Source organism: Dipodomys spectabilis, unplaced genomic scaffold (genome assembly GCF_019054845.1).
Source record: "Dipodomys spectabilis isolate Male_0828 unplaced genomic scaffold, ASM1905484v1 ptg000158l, whole genome shotgun sequence".
Classification (NCBI taxonomy): Eukaryota; Metazoa; Chordata; class Mammalia; order Rodentia; family Heteromyidae; genus Dipodomys; species Dipodomys spectabilis.
In genome coordinates, this window is record NW_024870835.1 from 6540831 (window position 1) to 6557520 (window position 16690).

At 35.4% G+C, this 16690-nt stretch overlaps 1 protein-coding gene across 4 annotated transcripts in view; it reads left to right on the forward strand.

The window, feature by feature from the left end:
* Positions 1-16690, forward strand: part of Bnc2 (basonuclin 2) — a 427132-nt gene that overhangs the window by 171864 nt on the left and 238578 nt on the right. For 3 of the 4 annotated variants that reach the window (XM_042692903.1, XM_042692904.1, XM_042692906.1), the window contains exon 4: positions 3414-3497. The exons of the other annotated variant lie outside the window; for it this stretch is intronic. In XM_042692903.1, coding sequence (XP_042548837.1) covers positions 3414-3497 — 84 coding nt within the window. The remainder of the gene's footprint in view (positions 1-3413; positions 3498-16690) is intronic. 4 annotated transcript variants of the gene reach the window in all.

A 16690-nucleotide genomic window follows, 5' to 3' on the forward strand; every position in this document is an offset into this window, starting at 1 on the left:
CATTTCCAGTCCTCAGTCAATTTTTTTAACTGCTTATAAGTAGCTAGCTAACTTCTTGATATTTTTAAACCAAAAGGCAGAATAAGATGTACCAAATCACAACTAATTTGAATTTTAATTTTTATGTCCTAGATATAGCTTGCTTTTTTAAATAATCATTTGACAGAATTGAAAACACTGATTCTAGTGTTTGTGCTAGGGGTGTTGGATAGTGTTAGACTATAATTTATTAGTGAGCTATGCAGATTGTGTTGATTCTCAATTTGCTCATCTATAAAATATGAATCTATTTTCATGAATCCTTGCTTATTGTTTTTTTCTGCTTAGAAATTCTGGGATTCTAAGCTTGAAAGTGCCACCCACTTCCGTACTAGTTTCTTTTTTGTGATTAGAATTGTTGTAACAAACTGGTAGCTTGCCACTGTTTTCCTCTCCAATGTACTCACAGACCTTTTATTTTTCCCTCAGAAACTGTATTATTTCTAAGTGTCTGAAGTTGTAATTGAATGTAATTGTAGTTGTTTAACTTTCTCTTTTCCTCTTGAGAGTGTTTATAAAGTGCATTTTGTGACTACAAGGATAAAAGGAGCTAGGAACATAGTATTTATGACATAGTCAAATAATATTAAGGTAAGTAGGAATTTGTTTTGTGTATACAAAATAAGGTATTGTTTATGTACAATTTGCCATATGTACATTCCAGCTCATGGAATCTGCTTTAGTTAGTTAAATACTCACACTTGCTGAAATTGTATAAAAAGCTTCATTTCAATATGGAATATTCTAAGAATGGTTCCCTTTTCCTTTATCACCCCTTATAGGAATTACTGTTACAGAGCTCATTAGTGGCCCTCTATATGTCAATTGAGAAATAGATTCAATGTTATCTACATGTGTGATTCAAGACATTTGTAATATCTCTTGTTATTCCTCAATGTAGCTAATTTTCATTTATATTGTTTGTACAGTACTAAACTAAATCTCAAATAATAGGTTCTGCTTTCTCTGTTTTTTTTTTTTTTTTTTTTTGCTGGTCGTGGGACTTGAACTCTGGGCCTGGGCACTAAACCTCAGCTCTTCAGCTCAAGGCTAGCGCCCTACCACCTGAGCCACAGTACCACTTCTGGCTTTTTCAGCTTATGTGGTGCTGAGGAATCAAACCCAGAGCCTCATGCATGCAAGGCAAGCTCTCTACCCTTGAGCCACCTTCCCAGCCTTCTCTTGTTTTAAAAATACTTTTCATATGTAATATCAACAAATGTCTTTAGAGTTGTATGCCACTAAATATAGTTAGAATTGAAAAAAAAATTAGTTTCTTAGACTGGGTGCCAGTGCCTTATGCCTATAATCCTAGCTACTCAGGAGGCTGAGATCTGAACCATTATTATTTAAAACCACCCTGAGCAGGAAAGTCCTTGAGGCTCTTTTATCTCGTATAAGGAAAAAAGGAAAGAAGCCAGAAGTAGAACTGTGCCTCAAGTGGTAAAGTGCCAGCCTTGAGAGAAAAAGCCAAGAGATAGAGCCCAGATACTGAGTTCAAGCCCTAGTACCAGCACAAAAGTAAAAATGAAATAAAATTACTTTATTCCTCTCAATCTTTCTTTTCTCATTTCTTAAATTTGAATATTGGCTTTATAACTTAATAGCGTATAAGTCTGAGCTGCTTATCTATTCTATTCTAAGCCTTAGGTATTGCACAAGAAATGGGGATATTTTAAGACCATGAGGGGGAAAAAGATGGGTTAAATCTGTATATAAGATGTCTACATGCTTACTGTCACATGGAACTTTATTGATGAAATTCATAGGGAAGGAGCAGTTATTAACTAGAAGGTCTGATGATATATTCTACCTATTTCACCTTGAGGGTGTAGGCTGGATGGAAGAATGAGAGATTTAAAGAGCAGTCTGTGATCTGAAAATGTTTGGGAACTTGACTGAGTACCTTTTTTCAGTTAGTGATATTCACTAGTGTCCAGCTTAATTTACTGAAAATTGTTTAAATATTGGATAGTGAATTTTGAGTCAAAAGAAAGAGCAAAACAATTAACGCAGTAGATTTGGGTAAAAATTCATCTGAACAAAGGGAATTGATTAGTACAGATGATCTTAACTGGAATAAAAAAAAATCAAAACACCAAAGGAATGCTTTGGTAAAGAAAGAGATATAGGTAAGATGTCACATAGTTGATGGATTGAGATTTAGGAGCATCTAGGGAGACAATATGATTGGCAGGATAGTATATGTTTGCAAATAAGGAATAACAATTAGAGAAATTAATTTATTAACTAATTTATTCATGGTGCTATAAACTGAATCCAGAGCCTTCCACATGCGATCCAAGCACTCCCTACAGATCTACATCCACAGCGCCCTAATGAAAACATTGAAAAGTTTAAATAGATTTAAATAAATATAGGTAACTTATACTTTTTATGTTGATAAGGTATCCTTCTAGAAAAAGATCTTTCAGTAGACTTCCAGTGTAGTAGAATTTTAGTTATAGAAAAATGGCCACTAAATTATAACTTTTGTTTTTACTATCCAAACATGTATACAAAACATAAAAACTTTATACTTTAAGCATAGTAAGCATGGGGAACTGGTGGATTTATTTAGTGGCAGAACACATGCCTATACCTAGCATGTGCCAGGCCCTAGGTTTGGTCTCTGGCACCAAAAACAAAAACAAACACAGGGAAAAAACACAAAGAAACAAAAACCATGTATATAAGTAAATAAATATTGATAAAGCCTGCTTATACTATCCTACATATATCAATAACAAGAAAAATTAATTTCAACAGTTATTTTAAAGGATGAAAAGATCTTTAGCTATCAAAAAATTCAATTTGTGTAATTCTCATCTAAGGCATTTGAACAACAGAGGGAAAAGGATGTGTCATCAATATCCACTAAGGATTGTGTATTGTAAACGAGGTGTGGTTTTTACACTCGTAATTCCAAAACTAGGAGGAGGAGGATCACAAGTTTGATGCCCACTGGGCTACGTAGTGAGTTTCTGCCTCCAAAGAGAAAGGTGAGCATATGAGAGGAGAGGGAGAGGGACATTCAGAGTATTACATTCCAATTATTTTCTCTTACCTTATTTCTGTCCTTTATAACTTTCTTTGTAGAGATTTAATGTATTTTTTGTGTTGCATGATATGAATGTAATAGTGAAGATCACATAGATCTTTTCTTGCACTTCTTCTTATAATTAATAAATTAGGTTGTATGATATCCATAATGTATTTGTTGACAGACCAAGAGTCAAATACATGTCAGGTTATCAGACCTGTTTCAGACCTATAGTCTGGGATGTCCCTGCTTCCTACCTGGTTCAAGTATGACTGCATACAGTTCTCAGTGGCCTCCATACCCAGCGTCTAACCCAGCCATATTCCCTCAGGTACCACTGGCATGTGCTGGCAGAGTGCTGGGTGCAGACTTTTGCCCAAACCTGGAGGAACCAGACCAGAGGCTGGAAGTCCAGGTTGGAGTCTTACTGTTTTATCAGCTGGGGGTGGTATGGCAGAAACAGTGGTCCTAGAAGTACATATTGGTGTTATTGTACTATCAGGACAAGGCAACCATTAAGACAGGTGTAAAGAAAAACAAATATACCACATATGCAGCTAAACTCCCTTTTTAGTATATGTAGTCTGTACCTAGAGGTCATTCATGGCTTATTAATTCTGAAGATATATTCTATATGGGAAAAATGAAGATTTGCTGTCTAGGTTTACAGAAGTTGCCATGACACTTGACAAATAAATCAACCTAACTTACTCTTAATTTTCTCATCTGTATAATGGAGATTTATCACAAAAGGTGGCATGAGGATTAAATGAACTAACATATCTAATAGCGTGGGGCCTGGAACATAAAAAGCATTCAATAGCTATTAGCCCTCGCATCTCTTCCAATTGTCATGGTTATGTACTGAGCACTGTGCTAGGCACATGGGCAGTATGACAGTTAGCCATGTTTCTCACATTATGATCTTTCAAATCAGTAAAAATGCAGCTGTTCAGTAGGCACTTCATAAGAAAACTAGTGCCTAATGAGAAGTTTTTTGTTTTATTGTTTTTTGTTTTGTTTTTTTCAGTGCATTGGGAGATGTGTGCAGAATACTTTCTTCCTGAAAATGTTGACTTGGGTTTCAGAAAGAGGCTCGTATGTTGCAAATTGGAAATATAACATGACAATATTGGAGGCATGTCTCCTCTTCTGTGTAATCTTTAATTTTTGAGGAATGTGTATGCCATTGCAAAGATAACAGGCTGAACATTCATCTTCAACATAAAATGATTAAACTCATTTTTTTCTAGCTCCTCCATTTGGCATCATTTTTAAAATTTTTAGGCATATGGGTTGAGCACAGTGAACTCAATCTTAAAACATTTTATTGATTTAGGTATGCCACATGAGAAGAGAGAGAACAGTTTTTAAAATTGACTTCTTCACTGTGTGAATGAGGGTGGAAGGTGGTTGCAGGGGGAGATTTCAGTTTTTATGGTACTGAAGGGTGCATCATCCTTTGCACACCTGCTCTTGGCCTAGGAAAGACCACCTGAGCTCTACTGTGTCCCAAGCTGGTACTGTCTGGGGGGTGTATGGCTATGATACAATAGAAAAGCAGGTGTGACACATATGACACATGATCATGTATTTCCTGGTTCTAGAAAGCTAACAGCTTGTGTGTGACACGTAAATACAGGGTGATTGAGGAGTTTTCCTGGGGAGGAGCCTGATCCTTGACCTCTTTAGGAAGGCGAGTAATGTTCTTCAAACACATCACCTGGAATGGTTTGCTATGGGTGATTGTTGGATAATCTGGTTTTTTGAACTTGAGTCTTGGTGTAAAGAGAATGGATTTTGCAGATGTGAGTATGTGTGAGATAAAACTGAAAAAGAAAAAAATACTAAAAAAGATCTAATGAGCACATTATCCTGAAATAAAGGAGAAAGATACAAGTTTTAAGTAGGATTCTGGTTGTAGATAACTAGATAGTGTAGTTAACAAATCAGCATGGGCCTTGTAAAGAAGAGCAAGGTAATGAAAATGGTATAAATATATTTTTGGGTTTCTCCTTTTTTTCCCCTTTCAGGGCCTGGGGCTTGAACTCTGGGCCTGTACACTATCCTTGAGCTCCTTTTGCTCAAGGTTAGCACTCTACCACTTGAGCCACAGTGCCACTTTGGGCCTTTGCTGTGATGAATTGGAGGTAAGAGCCTAATGGATTTTGCTGCCCTGGCTGCTTGGAATTGGATCTTCAGATCTCAGCCTCCTGAGTAGCTAGGATTACAGGTGTGAGCCACAGGTGCCTAGCTTTGGGTTTCTCCTTTTATTAAATCTATTTTGGTAGACTGAGGGGAAAGATTCAGTCAGTTAAAAAAAATCGTCTACTAAGGTGAATAGGTGAATCAACTAGAATCCATTGCAATCTTTTCTTCCTCTTTTCTTCCTGTTTTTCCTATTCTTCCTTAAACATGTTTCCATTTAAAAACTTGTAGTACATACCTATTTTATCAGTCCTAGTAAACTTAGAACTTTATATTCTTTACTATCAGTTCCAAAAGTCTTTTTTAGCTTGATCTCTTATTATTCTTGCCGTGTGTGTGTGTGTGTGTGTGTGTGTGTGTGTGTGTGTGTGTGTGTGTGTGTGTGTGTGTGTGTGTGTGTGTGTGTGTGTGTGTGTGTGTGTGTGTGTGTCCACATGAGGAAACAAACCCATTTCTTATTTCTTAATCTAACTCTACACTCCAGGAAACTCACTGTAAAGTTATCTACTTTTCTTACTTAGATGTCAGACTTCTCTCCAGGGCCAGACATTGTTACCACTAGTGGATTTACTGTTTGGCCTCTTGATTCTGAGAATAACCTCCATACTACTCAATTTAGGAGCAATGATTTTATTTATATTTACTTCCTTACCAAGCATTCTCATTCAGACACACCCTCCTATATGTATGGTTCAGTTTAATACTTCAGTTTACATGAGTTCTTATTACTGGTGAAGTCTTTTCCTGCTCTTTCCTTCTTTTGAAATCTTTGCCTCTTTATCCCTATAAAATTTCAATTAATGAGTAGCTTTGTGATCTAATAATCCCAAGGTTACCAACACTGTACTCAGTATATACTTTTGGTTTTGAATTACTGTCATCCTTATGTCTGTGACTGGCTTGATTTTTGCAAGAGTATCTCCTGTGTTTTTGGATTAATATGTTTCATTTTTGAACAGGTATAATCAAGATTTCAAGTCACCATCTAGTTTTGTTCATTTTCCTCAGTGGCTTTTGAAGTAGATATGCAACTGGGTGCCCCCTAGCTTTGGAGGTTAACTGATGTATATTGGCACTGAATTGTGCTCTTACACAATTACCTTTTAGGAAATGGTTATTCTAATTTGGGCTTCCCTTAATTGCTGATAAATATTTTATTTTTAATCAAAGAAAAGTTAATTTGCTTAATCTAACTGTGCCTCACCATGTATTAAGTTGTTAGGATTGCACGGTTCTATCCTTGCTTGGGAATTCAAGATGTGTGTGAGGTTTGACTTGATGTGTGTGTGTGTGTGTGTATGTGTGCATACACACACACACACACACACACACACACATACATATATATATTACCACTGAAGTGCTTAGAAAATTAGAGTAAATAATGAACCAATATTTCAATACCAGATTAGACCCCATTTACTGTGATGTTTCATAAACCACAGACTCCTTTCTTCTGTGAATGCATGAAGGATCACTTTTTTTTCCAGACATACCGGGGTGCAAGTGTAAATTTCCATAAAATTTAAATGAGGTGCTTCCTGTAATTAATGAACAATTGTGGCTGCTCTCTGGTCTGCATTGTAATTAACCGTGATCAGGCTTGTTTAGTGATGACACTGTTCCTGTAATAATTTGACAAGCTACTGTGAATTTGCCAGGTTATTAAACAACCTGCAGCATTCGCTTATGGAATCGCAGGGATGAGCTCCATGGCTGCTGCTGCTAGTTAAATGCAGCATAAGGTTGAACTGAAAGCTACCCCTTGAAGTCTATCGATCACCACAAGCAGATTTAAATCCTTGTGTTTTAAAGAAGTTAATTAATTTTGTATGGGGTGTCTTGAAAACTTTTTATTACATGATAAACCTACTGGGGCAAAGCTGATCATTTTTATGAACTCATAATAAAGCCAGCAAATTCTCTATATTGTTAACACCAGTTTGGAATAAACAGAATCAGAGGTTTCCCTTACCACCTTATTAAAAGGGTAAAATTATTTATTTATGTTTAAACCTGTTCCCTCCCCCACGTTCATTCACAACGTGCCCACAAATGTTAGTTTTTTCTGTTTTTCTCTTCTTTTTTTGTTGTTAGAAATAATGGATGACCTGTGCTAAACAGAGTCATATTGCAGGTAGAGAGCTCTAAGTGGATGGTAGCCTTATGTCCTTGGTCACTAGTGTACCCTCCCCCCCCTGCACCCCTCCCCATAGCCCTTTCAGGTTAAGAACTGTTCAAAACATTACTGTCTAGTTACTGTGGTGTCTTTCATTCAGATTCTGTTTATTGACTAAACCACAAGGATTCCTGCCCAAAGTACCAGGCGGTCTATGCTTGACTGATTTTGATTTTCTAACATCAGCCCTGGGGTTTATTTGAAAAATGTACATACACTGCAGCTTTAGCAAGTCAAGTGACTGCATGCTTTTGACCATGGAGTAGAGTATATCTGAGGATCATTAAATTTTGGGGGGTGGGGTAGAGTGGAGAATAAATGTAGTAGTCATTGTACTATTGCAGACACACTGAGAGAGAGGAAGAGGAAGAGAGAAAGCGAGAGAGAGAGAGAGAGAGAGAGAGAGAGAGAGAGAGAGAGAGAGAGTCTGTGTGTGTGACACATGGTTTTTGTCTTTTCATCTTCTCCAAGAGCCAGAAAGTTTCCTGCCGTTCTCTTTCCAGCTATTGACAAATGATTGCCAGATGTGAGATCTTTGCAGTGTTCTTTCCCTCAGCAAACCTGCAGCGAAGGGATATTTGATTCTCCCTTGCCCATTTCATCTCCTTTCCACATCTGCCAGAGACACACAAGCAATACATCCCTACATGAGAGTTTAAAGTTTATTCAGCTCCTTTTCCCCCTCCAATAAAGTGTTTGGAGACAACAGAATGAGGTCCATATGATGCTCTCCCAACTTCACTATATGAAATTAGTTGTTTATTTTACTTATCTACCTCTGAGTAATTGAACGAATCCATTTTAGTTTCAGTCTATGGAAAATTTGATGTAAGTCTAGGAGTGCTAAGACTTTCCTATCGTCTTTCTGCAATCATGCCACCAGCACAATTTCCTCCAAGCCCCTCAGTTCTGATAAAACTTGACTGCCATTCCATAGGACTTACTAGTTAAGTTATTTTGATACAGACCTATCAAAATATTAAGTATGGAGTGTTTGGTAGAATTCAGTAATTATTTAGGATCTTAAAAAGCCATCTGGCTGGGGAGGGAAGCTACATCTTCTTTGGTTGGAATATTCTACCCTGCATTTGTATCTCTTGTCAAAGCTGATATGTATGAGACCCTAGTTTTACTCATAAGTTGATTGTAAAAGAGAAAGTACACTGAGTTTTGGAGGCATGTGAAATTAGCCTGGGTAGGCCACAGACATAATTACTAACATGCACAGAAGCCTTTTGCATCTGCTTAGAATCTATTGATACTGATTTTTTCATCTCAGTTTGAAAATATTTTTCAAAGTGCCCTTATAGCTCATGTTCCTACTATAGGGTGGGCTGACACAGGTGGCCTTTCTGTTTTCCTATTACACTTTTTGGCAAACGAAAAGGCCCCTTATTCCCTGAATAAGATCAACTTAAAAAAATAAAAAATAATCCATAAAATGTCTGCCACATGTTCTCTAGCTTTATGGAAATGTTTTCCAAATTAAAGTCATAGTATTGAATTCTAAAAGTGCTAGTGTATTTATTTCACCTATCTTTTAGTTACCTGTGATTAAGTGCATTTGTATTTTATGTGAATTTTAAATGAGATTTTTTAATGGCTTATTTTTGGAGCTTTAACACAGAAAAAAATTGTTATTAAAGACAGAAAGGTAAAATAGCTCTGCCCATATCAGAATCAGAGCAGGAAGCTCTTTCATATGATTTTAAAAGAAAATTAATGAATTAACAGTAAGGGAGAGAGAAGAAAAGAACAACAAAAACCTTGGTATCCCCTGAAAAGAATAAGTTTTCCTAAGCTTAAGTAAATGGGATAAACCTATTTGCCACAAGTTGCTGAAATGTCTGTTGCTATTCAAAGTGTCTTTTGAATATCATAGAGATAATCATGGTTAAAATGAAAATGTTCAGTCTTAAAAAGATGGAGGGGGTTAAATATTTGCAGTATCTATCGCTTCAAAATAAACTGTTCCAAAGCTCCAAAGGTCTCTATGGAAAAGTTTATATTATTATTGTTCTTCACATTCCCTATGACTGATGCCACTCTAGACTCTCAGTGGATGCCAGTGGTTGGGAAGGTGGAAGCAAGAGCTCTTTCAGAAAACAACAAGGTTAGGAACTCCTGTGGCAGGAGCCAAGTTCTTCCGAGTTTAGATCTCTTCACAGAATTTGCCCTCGCTAATGCATTTGCTAGTTTCTCATGCCTTCCTGCCTTTTCCTCAGCATTGTTACTCTGGGAGGCAGAGAGGTGCTAAGCAATGGAAGTGTCATCCAGCTTGTGCACCTAGGGAATGTCCTTCAGAGGACGACTTGTCACCAGCCGTCAAAGAAGAGAGTGGCTTTGTGGTCTCTGAACATCTGGCAGTGCTGCACAGGAAGCTGAGGGGGTGTCATTAATTGTGATGAAATAATTTAAACCATCAGGAATAAATGAGGCTGTTAAGCTAAGTTCAGATTCCATTTGCCATGCACATGTGTCTAGCAGCCTGTGTGCAGTTAAAAAAAATTGAATTATATTAGCTCATGAGTAGAAGTGAAACAGATACTGTAAATGAAACAAGTTGCTTTGCAGTGATGACATCGTGTTGAACCACTTCACAGAGTTGCAGTTTGTAGGATCAATATATCGGAAGTGGTATATTATTTAATGAGTTTTTATATAAAAGCAATCCTTACTGCAAGCACATAGAAAGGTTCAGTGGGTTAGGGGCACACACGCGGCAAGGATAGGTAAGTAGATAGAAAAAACAAGTACACACCTGATAAAGGTGGGGTGAGTGGGAGTTCTTTGCCTGTGTGAGTAAATACACAGCTTACACTTCTGTGTAGTCTGACTGAGTAGATCAGGTCCCTTTCTGTGCATATAAATTGCAGATTTCTCTCCAGTGACCAATGGGGTTGAGTCTTAGAGAATGTCTTATACTTTGGGCACATTCATGTTATTTCCTTGTGAGTAAAAACAACTGTCTTGGGTGATGGATTACTCCTCAAGCAAATGAACTTAATTTGGAGGCCTTGCACAATCAGTGAATACTGATTTCAAATGTAATTTTCAAGCACGATGGAAGGAGGCAGTCTCCGTTTATTTAGAAAGGAAAGACTTTAGGGTTTGGAATGTTGGAACAACTGAGGTTTTCTGCACTAAGTTGGGAATGGTGTATATGTTCCAAAGTATATTTCTAAAATAAAAATCATTCTTTTTACGTATTTAGCAAAGTTTTCAAAGTTGAACTTGTATTTAAAAATAAACATGGAGATTTGAAAAGTAAAGTGAGATTGCTTAGGTACAGAAATCATTTCTGAGAAAAATCAGAGATCCCCTTGTCAGAAAACAGAGAACACGGCAATGGGTGGGATCACTGGTAAGCTTTGCACATGAATTATTTTGCTGCGAGTATTGTATCTCCCTTTATTCCTATTGTGCCTTGGTTATCTTATTGCTTTCCCCCTTTCCTAGACATGTCTCCCTTTTTCCTTCTTTTCTTTCTCAATAGTCTCTTTTTCTTTCCTGCCATTTTTTACTTTGTATTTCTTTCTGTATTTCTTCTCTTTAGAACTTGTTCTCATTTTCCACCTTTCATAGATACAAGTGATCTGCAATTCTGTTTTCATTCATAGTTGTCCTATCACTGGTTAAAAAAAAGAAGTATATTCTCAGTTACTTAATTCATAAAATAATACATTTAGGTTACATTTTTACATAAAATTCTGTGACCACTAGTGGAATTTTTTTGAAGTGAATTACCTTCAGTAAACTTAAAAAAACAAAGAATGTAGAATAATCATAGAGTTATTTCTTTCTCTTACTCCTCAATAAATTTACTGTTAGTGTTAAGTCTAACCGAAATTTGGGGCTTAAGGTGCTCATTATCTTCTGTTTTCTGTCATAGGAAGACATTCAAATTGAAACACTTGAGTTTCCTAGCTTCACACTTACATGAAATCTTAACAGAATAACCAGTAGTTAGGATAGTATACATGTGTGTGCTTTTTCTGAATTTTATTTAAATTGATGAAATAGGATATAAAAGTCTTGAGAATCTGCAGTGTTAGTTGCACTGTTGGAAGGCTTAGAAACAGTGTCTGTGTATATAGCTCTCTGCCTAGCTCATGGTTAACAATGAATGTATTGTTATTTACTAGCTTCTGATGGCCAAGCCGATAAAAATTAGGAAAATATTTCCAGAAAAAAATCAATATTATTCACCTTAAAATGGTCAAAAAAGGCTGCTAGAATAAAGTACCCAAGATCAACAGAAAATTTTGATCAAGATAACTTATGTGTTTCTTTCCTTTGTATTTTGTATACATTTGTGTTTCAGCAACAAATTATAAAATGATGGTACATTGAGCAGTTGCTTGAAGTTTTGTTTTGGAATTGTGTTAATAAATATAGAAAAATGTTTCATGAATACAAGATTTCTTTTCCTTTTAAAAAATGGTGGAGTGTGAACTGGATACCTCCACATATTTTCATGGCCTTTTCATTTTCCCACTGTTGTTATACATACTCGCCACTTAAGTATCATTAAATTGGTGGATTTCAGGAATATTATGGATTGAATAAACTTTAGTTGGAGTAGCCTGGGAACCTAACTACATTCTGCATTATTTTTCAATTTTTCATCTGTGTTTCTTTGAGAGAATGTTATCTAGATTTAAGAGTAACAACTTAATTAACATAAGCTATTCATGTTGGAAACTGTCAGTATTGATAAATAAAATACTGAATAATATGCTTACGTGTTCTTTTTTTTTTTTTTAACCCATTGCCATAGCAGTTTCAGAGAAGGAAAAAAGGAAGAAAGGAAAGTTCTTAACTTGAATAGAAAGGTGTGTTTCTGTAGGGGTGTGTGTACTTGTGTTGCATGGGTATGAATGCACATCTCCTAAGCAGCCATATTTTCATAGGTTTGTTAAGAATAACTAGCGATGTTATATTTGAATGTTTTGTTGGAGTTAGTCATAATGAATACTGTCTACTTAGAATACAAAGTCCCTCTACTTTGCACAAAATGAAATAAACCTTTTTGAGTAGAAACTGGAACCTCAACTTGTATGTTATATATTTTAACTTTCAGTATTTTTTACATGATTTCAAACTTTAAAAGTGAACATTATCCAAATTATGGAATTTAGTATCTTTCTTTTACAGATTTGGCAATTGAGACCAAGAATTTTAAGATTCAGCCCAATTAAGTAGAAAAATGCTATGCTTTTTTAATGTGTTAGAGCCGTTAAGATATTGCTTGTTAATTTTTATTTTTCTTTATATTTTGGGAAACACTACTTATTAGTGTTATAATTTTTAATCCAGGAAAATTATCAATTTCTCAAGTATTCAGTGATCTAAATGAACATGAAGAATACAAGTAGAAGTCATGCCTTAGTAAAACTGGGTGGGGGGAAAATTTATGGAGGCTACATGTTTAGGTATTATAGTAGCAGTATTAGCAGGTTCCCCTTAGAAAATGGATCTTTTTGCATTGTGTGTGAACTGTGCTGCATTGATGCTGAGAAATGGGATATTTGGTTCTGCCTTTTGTTTGATATTTATTTTTTTCTTTATATCTTAATGGTGTCAGTGCAGAATGTAGGTAATGTTCAAAAGCTAAGTCTTGAATATTATAAAGTAGAAATAGTCTCATCTAAATAATCTCTGTTCCAAAAGAAAAGTGTCATTGCATACATGTGAAAAACAGGATTGCCTAAAGAGATCAGTTTTACTTTTTAACGTTTGGTGAGTAGTAGTACAGTTTCATGTAACAAAGAATCTTAAGTCTCATTGAAATCATTGTTGTTATGTGAGCCATCTTTTAAGTGCTTTTTTGGGTATGATACTATGTATCGTATAAAAAAGGGAGCCTATCAGATAGGGTCTCTGGACTCTAGGAGTTTATAATCAAAAACAGATAATATGGCTGACATCTTTTATTGTAGTAAGGTCTTACAAATAAACATTGGTCATATTCATAAATAAAAAATTATGTCAAAGACCAAAACCTTTTTGCTTGCCTGGCATTCTCATCTCCACACTGAAACTATGGTTGTAAAATAACTAAAGTAATCCTGATGCCAGGATAATCTCTTACATTGTTTTTTTTTTTCTTTTTAATGTTCTTAAGATTGTTGGAATTGCTATGATGTCACTGATAGCTTCTTTTTAATGGATCCAGATTCAGAGATGTCATTTTAGCTTTCTGGCTTTAGAAAATGAGATGAATTGAGTTTTCTTCCATCTCTGGAATTTCCCCATTTAAATTCTGACAGGTGTGGTACTTGCTTTATAAATCAGCATCCTAGGATACAGTTTAAAATTTTATTCAAGCCCTTAATTTAGTAAAAAAAAAATCATACTTAAAAATTTTAGCTACCTTTTCTGTAGCCACTAGAAACAGTATTAAAGAAAATACAGTGGTTTAAAATTGATGCTGTGATATGAGATAAATGTATGTATCTAGAAGGTTTTGAGAGGTGTTGGTAAGAAGAGGTAGCATCAGAACTTTTGGATGAACAGTTTAAGTGCAATTGAGCTAAAACTATGCCAACTGGAATTAAATATGTACATGTTAACAAGGAGAAATAAATACTGCATTTGATAAAGATTTTCTTTCTGTATGTTTCAATATCAATGCAATATTTGAACAGTCACTTCAGTTTTGATGTGTGGGAGTTAATGCTAGCAACACTGAGAAGACTAAACATGAACTCAGCTCAGAGTTCAAGACATTAAAAAATGGCTATCTATATGCCAGTGTAGGTGTCTGTCTGTGTAAATTAAAGCATGTGGGTGCATAAATTAATTAGAGAACAGACAATGATATAAATCAAACTTATTTGGTACACTGATGAAATGAGCATTGTTTATAAGATTATCTTGTTATTTAATCTCTTCTGTATAAACCTGGCTGGTTGGCATTATGAAGTAATAATACAATTAATGTGATGATGGTATACTTTTTCTTGGTACAGGTCTGATCCTGCAGGGCTTTCTTGACTTGGATTTGTGTATATACAAGAGCCTAAGAACTGGAAATTTTAATTAACAAGAATCTGCCCTCCTCTTTAGTTATGAATGGGGGTTATTTTGTTTGGTTTTGTTTTTGAATCTCAGGCTGTCCTCTGAGATTTTTTTATTCTGTTTTGAATTAGTTATCTATTGACCCCAGAAAAAAGAATTGTGTTCAGATACAATTTTTTAAAAACTTCCAAAGTTCATTATAAGAGCTCCCTGCAGTCTTCAAGCTATACTTTGTTGTGCTAGTAGATCTCAAATAAAGAATTTTACTTAAAAATAAAACCTTAGGGTTTTTTTGAATAAACGAAGGTATTTTCCTCTCATGTACAAAGGTATTTTGTTTAACTATTAATTATGCAAGTCTATGTCTAGTATATACAGGGACACGACCATTATTTATCTTTTGTATGAAATTGAATACATAATACATAAGCAAGGACTTTAGTGCAGAGGAATTATTGGGGTTGTTTTGTATTTGAGTCAGAACTTTTTCTTAGTGATTTTGCTTTGTCTACTTCCCATTTCAATCTCTCTAACTCTGTGAATTTAGTTTCTTCATATCCCCAAAAGAAGACTTTGCTTTTGGGAAATTAAACATGTATGAATTATTGACCTTGCTCTCAAATTGCTTTAACTGTTGCCTGACATTCTCTTATGCTTGAGCAGAACTTGACAATGGTATCCAATACTTCAATTTATAAATTACAGGGGTAAATGTCATAAGTAGGTACATTACCCTTTATGAAAACTTCTATGAATGGAGCCTGATGACTGAAATTGGTTCTTGCTTCTACTAAATCTCATAGAGAGAATGTATTTAGGAAGAGTATATCCTTTTGGATCAGCCATGGGGAGTAAGTATGAATGTGATTTTATAAAAATCATAATTGTGATTTCATTTTTCATTGAAAATATTTTGCTTCTTTATCAGTCAACATTGATATGAAACATCTTAGTTTTACAAGTTAAACATTTAGATGATGTATCATTTAAAAAAAAATTTTGGTTTCATCTTCACAGGAGTGTCACAGATCTTACAGTTTCAATAGTGATTATATTTGGTGCCATAGTAACATCCTAGCTTGTTAGCAGTGTATATGTTAGTTCTGTGGTTTTGCAAATCAGAAGATTTCAGACCAATCACCCATGAATGATTTGTCCAATTTGCTTAATGAGAGAAATAGTGGCGTAAGACAATCTTATATGTACGGATACATTTTTCACTATTACACTTGGCTCTCTTCTAGATTATGCAACCTGAATTTTCAATCATTGTTAAGCTACGCAGGTATATTTACGGAGTTTGTGTCTGTTTCCTGGAATCCTTTCAAGACAGTACTTGTCAAACAAATATTAAAGTAAGTGTTATCTGCTAACTGGAGCCCAGGCATATGGGCTAACTAACAACACAGTCTAGATTGAAGAGGTGACCAACTACTTACCCTCTCTCTTTTTTTTAAATTGTGAAAATACCATACAGAGGGATTACAATTACATGAGCAAGGTAATGAGTACATTTCTTACCAAGCATTGTTGCCTCCTCCTTTGTTTCCCCTTCCTGTCCCTTCCCATCTCCCCCTTCTATCCCCCCGCCAAAGTTGTAAAGTTTGTTTTTCGACATAAGGTTTTGTCCATCTCATTGTTGCAATGAGTCCACCTGTATCCCTATTTATACACTTTGTTTTTTCCCTTCTCCTCCACAAATACATCAAATACAGTGAAAACAGGGGTTATACCATGGCGGGGGAGGAACAGACAAAGCAACAAAAAAAAAAGTCTTATAAATATGTTAGAAACAATAGCAAGAAAGAAAAACCATTTGCGTCCTTATCTTGGAGTTCATTTTGCCTAACATCAACTTATCTGACTGTTTCTGCATACTTACTGATGTGAGCAAGGAACTTGTGTCTCCTATCTGATGGGAAGTAGGTTTCAAAGAGTTTTGAGACAACACTGTGAGGCTATGTAGCTGGGAGTAATACATACTCAATATGTACTGGGATAGAGTCTAAATCTGTCAAATAGAAGTCTTGATGATAAAGACTGACCTGGGAATTAAGCTACACATGGTTCTCTTCAAAGTTTTACTGATGTGTTTAACTTCTTCGTAGGTGTCTCCTTATCTTTTGGATGGGAAAATCTAGTATCACTGGTTTCATTGATAGTACTAGTTTCTTTGTCTTAGTTTTTTGTTGTTGTTG